This window comes from Mustelus asterias, unplaced genomic scaffold (genome assembly GCF_964213995.1).
Source record: "Mustelus asterias unplaced genomic scaffold, sMusAst1.hap1.1 HAP1_SCAFFOLD_2619, whole genome shotgun sequence".
NCBI lineage: Eukaryota > Metazoa > Chordata > Chondrichthyes > Carcharhiniformes > Triakidae > Mustelus > Mustelus asterias.
Window position 1 is genome coordinate 44933 of NW_027592564.1, and position 6000 is coordinate 50932.

Here is a 6000-nt window from a genome sequence, read left to right on the forward strand (position 1 = left end):
GGAGACAGGGCCTGTGGTCCCAGGATGCACTGGGAACAAGGTCAGGGGTCACAGGGCACACTGGGAACAGTGCCTGGGGTCACAGGATGCACTGGGAACAAGGTCAGGGGTCACAGGGCACACTAGCAACAAGGCCTGAAGTCGCAGGGTGCACAGGGAACAAGGTCTGGGGTCGCAGGGCGTACTGGGAACAGTGCCTGAGGTCAGAGGGCCCGCGGTCACAGGACACACTGGGAACAAGGTCAGGGGTCACAGGACACACTGGGAACAGTGCTGGGGTCACAGGGCCTGGGCTCGCAGGGTGTACTGGGAACAGGGCCTGGGGTCGTAGGGCCTGGGGTCGCAGGGCACACTGGGAACAAGGTCAGGGGGTCACAGTGGGAACAAGATCAGAGGTCACAGGGCAGATTGGTGTACAGGCCATCATGGTACAGGAGCTGAGGTCAGAGGCCAAGTTGGGGTCGAGGTGTCACGGTCGGTGTTATAATGGCCGTTGGAGATGGAAATTTAAAGCAACAACTGAACTGGTCAGGCAGTAAGAGCAGTCAGTGTTTTATTGTTGAATAACTAACCAGGGTGTTCGTTGGGTTAAATCGGGGGTTAAATCGTGAGCAGTTGCAGCTGACTTGAGTGTAAATGATGATGGGGGGTGTCTGATAGAGAAGGTTGCAGGATTTGGTCGGGTTAACAGAGCGAGACTATTTGCTCTGGTTCGGCAGGTTCAAGGGAAATGGAAATTCCAGCTGGTTCACTCCGAGGCAACGGCAGAAGGCATTCCTTCAATCGACGGCAATGGAAAGCCGGAACTCTCTTTCCCGAGACAGCTCCCGAGGTTATCCGGAGTCGGACAAAAATTCCAAACTGGGAGGTTTCTGTTCGGTACTGGTTCAGGGACCAGGGTGGATGGATGGAGCTCACCAAGCATGAGCCAGAACAAACGGCAAGAGGGGCTGAATGGCCTCTTTCTGTCGAGCGGGAGGGGGGGTGGGTGGGGGAGAGAGAGAGAGAGACATCCAGCACTTCTGGGTTTCCACAGGTAGTTTGTGGTTCCATCAGAAGAGACTGGTGTCAGGAAGTGGAAAGTTCTCGTGTCCCAGAGTGGACATTGTGAAGTCCTCCAGCGCACATTCAGTTCAATGTTTATTAGTAGAGTCACAAGTAGGCTGACATTCACACTGCAGTGAAGTGACACAGTGGGTTAGCACTGCTGCCTCACAGCGCCAGGGGCCCGGGACAGCACAGTGGCACAGTGGGTTAGCACTGCTGCCTCACAGCGCCAGGGACTCGGGACAGCACGGTGGCACAGTGGGTTAGCACTGCTGCCTCACAGCGCCAGGGACCCGGGTTCGATTCCCGGCTTGGGGTCACTGTCTGTGCGGAGTCTGCACGTTCTCCCCGTGTCTGCGTGGGTTTCCTCCGGGTGCTCCGGTTTCCTCCCACAGTCCGAAAGACGTGCTGGTTAGGTGCTAAATTCTCCCTCAGTGTAACCCGAACAGGAGTGCGGCGACTAGGGGATTCTCACAGTAACTTCCTTGCAGTGTTAATGTAAGCCAACTTGTGACACTAATAAATTAACTTAAAAAATAAACTTTTACTATGAAAATCCCCTAGTCGTCACACTCCGGCGCCTGTTCGGGTTACACTGAGGGAGAATTTTGCACCGAACCAGCACGTCTTTTGGACTGTGGAAGGAAACCGGAGGAAACCCACGCAGACACGGGGAGAACGTGCAAACTCCACACAGACAGTGACCCAAGCCGGGAATCGAACCCGGGTCCCTGGCGCTGTGAGGCAGCAGTGCTAACCACTGTGCCATTAACGGGCATGTGTTTAATTCCCTAAAAGTGGCGTCACAGGTAGACAGGGTCGTAAAGAGTGCTTTTGATACATTGGCCTTTATAAATCAAAGTATTGAGTATGGGGGTTGGAATGTTATGGTGAGGTTGTATAAGACATTGGTGAGGCCGAATTTAGAGTATTGTGTGCAGTTTTGGTCACCTAATTACAGGAAGGATATAAATAAGGTTGAACTGCTGCTGCTGCTGCTGCTGCTTCACAGCTCCAGGGACCTGGGTTCGATTCCCGGCTTGGATCACTGTCTGTGTGGAGTTTGCACATTCTCCTCGTGTCTGCATGGGTTTCCTCCGGGTGCTCCGGTTTCCTCCCACTGTCCAAAGATGTGCGGGTTAGGTTGATTGGCCATGCTAAAATTGCCCCTTAGTGTCCTGAGATGCGTAGGTTAGAGGGATTAGCGGGTAAAATATGTAGGGTTTTGGGGGTAAGGCCTAGGTGGGATTGTGGTCGGTGCAGACTCGATGGGCCGAATGGCCTCTTTCTGTACTGCAGGGTTTCTATGATGATTCTATGATGAGTTACAGAGAGAGATTGAATAGGTTAGGCCTTTATTCCCTGGAGCGTAGAAGAATGAGGGGAGATTTGATAGAGGTGTACAAAATTATGATGGGTATAGATAGGGTGAATGCAAGCAGGCTTTTTCCGCTGAGGCCAGGGGAGAAAAAAAAACCAGAGGACATGGGTTGAGGGTGAGGGGGGAAAAGTTTAAAGGGAATATTAGGGGGGGGCTTCTTCACGCGGAGAGTGGTGGGAGTGTGGAATGAGCTGCCGGATAAAGTGGTAAATGCGGGCTCACTTTTAACATTTAAGAAAAACTTGGACGGTTTCATGGATGAGAGGGGTGTGGAGGGATATGGTCCAAGTGCAGGTCAGTGGGACGAGGCAGAAAAATGGTTCGGCCGCAGACAAGAAGGGCCAAAAGGCCTGTTTCTGTGGAGTAATGTTCTATGGTTCTATGGTGTGAAAGACAACCTTAGCCGGTGTTTCAGGAATTGAGCAGAGACACATTGGTGTGTACTGGCAGTGTACAGAAGCAGAGTAGGCTGACTGGAGTGAAGTGGCAGCTTCTTAATGTGAAGGTAAGTTTGCTTTGATTGCTAAGCGCTGCCGCAAATGCTCATTAATAATCCAAATCTCCAGCCTTCGGAGAGTTCTCGATCTCTCTCTCTCTCTCAACTTCATTTTAATCGTTCTCTCCTAATGTATCGTCACTGGCAGCCTCTGTGCACTCTTTACAGCATAATCGCCAAAGCTTTGAAGCACCTGTGTGACCTTTACGGGACAGCGTCCCAGTTTGATGTATCTCTCTCTTGTGATTGCGGGAAGAATTTGTCGAGTTTGATGGTTTAAGTGGATGGCGGAAGTCGGAGCAATGGGAATAGTTCTTCAGAAGGGCTTCCCTTCCTCGCTGTGCCACGATGCAGTGCTGGGTGAACAAGCTGCTCTTTGTATAGTGTTTATCCAGCCTGCACGCTGATTCTACACGGGGGGTGTCCGAGGCCCAGCCATCTTCATCAATGACCTTCCCTCCATCATAACGATGAAGTGGGGATGTTCGCTGATGATTGCACAATGTTCAGCACCATTCACAACTCCTCAGATACTGACAATTGCAACAAGATCTGGACAATATCCAGGCTTGGGCTGCCCAGTGGCAGTAACATTCACACCACACAAATGCCAGGCAATGACCATCACCAATAAGAGACTCTAACCACCGCCCCTTGACATTCAATGGGATTCCCATCGCTGAATCCCCCACTGTCAACATCCTGGGGGTTACCATTGACCAGAAACTCAACTGGATTCAGCCATACCAATACTCTTGCTGCCAGAGCAGGTCAGAGGCTGGGAATCCTGCGGAGAGTAACTCACCTCCTGATTCCCCAAAGCCTGTCCACCATCTGCAAGGCACAAGTCAGGAGTGTGATGGAACACTCCCCACTTGCCTGGATGGGTGCGGCTCCAACAACACTCAAGAAGCTCGACACCATCCAGGACAAAGCAGCCCCGCTTGATTGGCACCCCATCCACAAACATTCACTCCCTCCACCACCGACGCTCAGTAGCAGCAGTGTGTACCATCTACAAGATGCACTGCAGCAACTCATCCTTAGACAGCACCTTCCAAACCCATGACCTCTACCATCTAGAAGGACAAGGGCAGCAGATACATGGGGAACAGCACCACCTGCAAGTTCCCCTCCGAGCCACTCACCATCCTGACTTGGAAATATATCGGCCATCCTGGAATTCCCCCCCTCTAACGGCATTGTGGGTCAACCCACAGCACGTGGACTGCGGCAATTCAAGATGGTGGGTCACCACCACCTTCTCAAGGGGCAACTAGGGATGGGCAATAAATGGTGGGCCCAGCCAGCGACTCCCTCATCCTGTAAACGCAATAAAAAAAAGGTGAAAGTGTCAGGAACAGGGAGACAGGCTTTCTCCTTCAAGAAGAAAGGAGAGAGGATGCTGATTTGAGAACCTGGCCACATATGGAGCAAGATCAGGAAGTATTTTCCACACAGTGGGCCAGCGGAAGTCTGAAACACCCTGTCCATAAGGTGTGGAGATGTTGGAACAGTAGGATCTTCCAACACCAAGATGGGTATGTAAAAGAGATGAAGGATGAAGGCTTGTTTAAAAGTAATTGGGATACTGATAAGTCCATTCTAGAATCTGATGCAGGCCTGAGGGGCAGAATGGCCTCCTCCTGTATTTCACTGACCTCCAAGCACCAACGTCGGGGATTTGTCCCATGGATGTAGCGTCTAAGCTGGCCTTCTCCATGCTGCAGACTTTCACAGCAAGCACCTGAACCCAGGATCGATGGAAACTATCCTTTACTGACCGTCTCTCACCTGCTATCCCTCTCTCTCTCCCTCTCTCTCTCTCTCTCCCTCTCTCCCGTTGGCAGATTCCTGGTCAGTTTCATGGTGGACGCACGTGGAGGCTCGATGCGAGGAAGCCGGCACAACGGAATGAGGGTCATCATCCCCCCAAGGACATGCAACGCACCAGCGCGCATCACCTGTCGGCTGGTGAAGTCCCAGAAACTGGTTAGCCCGCCACCACTGGTGGAAGGAGAGGGATTGGGAAGCAGAGTGATCGCACTGGGACCAGCTGGGACTCAATTCCTGGGGTACGTACTTGTGCGGGAATATTGAGGGAGAGGCATTGGGAAGCAGAGTGATCGCACTGGGACCAGCTGGGAACCCAATTCCTGGGATAATACTGAAGGAGAGGGATTGGGAAGCAGGGGGATCACACTAGGAACAGCTGGGAACACAATTCCTGGGATAATACTGAAGGAGAGGGATTGGGAAGCAGGGGGATCGCACTAGGAACAGCTGGGAATACAATTCCAGGGATAATATTGAAGGAGAGGGATTGGGAAGCAGGGGGATTGCACTAGGAACAGCTGGGAATACAATTCCTGGGATAATATTGAAGGAGGGGGATTGGGAAGCAGGGGGATCACACTGGGAGCAGCTGGGACACAATTCCTGGGATAATATTGAGGGAAAGGGATTGGGAAGCAGGGGAAACACACTGGGAGCAGCTGGGAACACAATTCCTGGGATAATCCTGAAGGAGAGGGATTGGGAAGCAGGGGGATCACACTGGGAGCAGCTGGGACACAATTCCTGGGATAATATTGAGGGAAAGGGATTGGGAAGCAGGGGGATCACACTGGGAACAGCTGGGAATACAATTCCTGGGATAATATTGAGGGAGAGGGATTGGGAAGCAGAGGGATCACACTGGAAGCAGCTGGGAACACAATTCCTGGGATAACACTGAAGGAATAATGTGTTGAAGATGGAAAACTGACCACATGGGCTGGTTTTTCCCAGGCCTGTGAGAATGCTTCCCTGATTGAGGAGTTGTGAACCGTTTAATTAACAGATGAATCTGGAGATTAAACGCTTGTGCATTCTGCTCTCTTTCCTCTCCATCCTCCTCTCTCCCCATTCTTATCATTCCTGGTATATTCTTATCTTTCTCCCTTTCCCACTTTCTCTTTCTATTACCACTCTCACTCTCACCTTCTCTTCCCTTGTCTTTCTCGCTCTCTCTCCCTTTCCTTTCTCTCTCCTTTTCCATTCCTTCTCTCATGATCTCTCACTTTCTCTCATTCCT

At 51.6% G+C, this 6000-nt stretch overlaps 1 protein-coding gene across 1 annotated transcript in view; it reads left to right on the forward strand.

Moving 5' to 3' along the window:
• Window positions 1-4999, forward strand: part of LOC144489874 (uncharacterized) — a gene marked incomplete at both ends in the record, with an annotated part of 47087 nt that extends 42088 nt beyond the window's left edge. Inside the window, one exon of the mRNA XM_078207704.1 lies at window positions 4775-4999. Coding sequence (XP_078063830.1) covers window positions 4775-4999 — 225 coding nt within the window. The remainder of the gene's footprint in view (window positions 1-4774) is intronic.
• Window positions 5000-6000: the final 1001 nt, after the last annotated feature.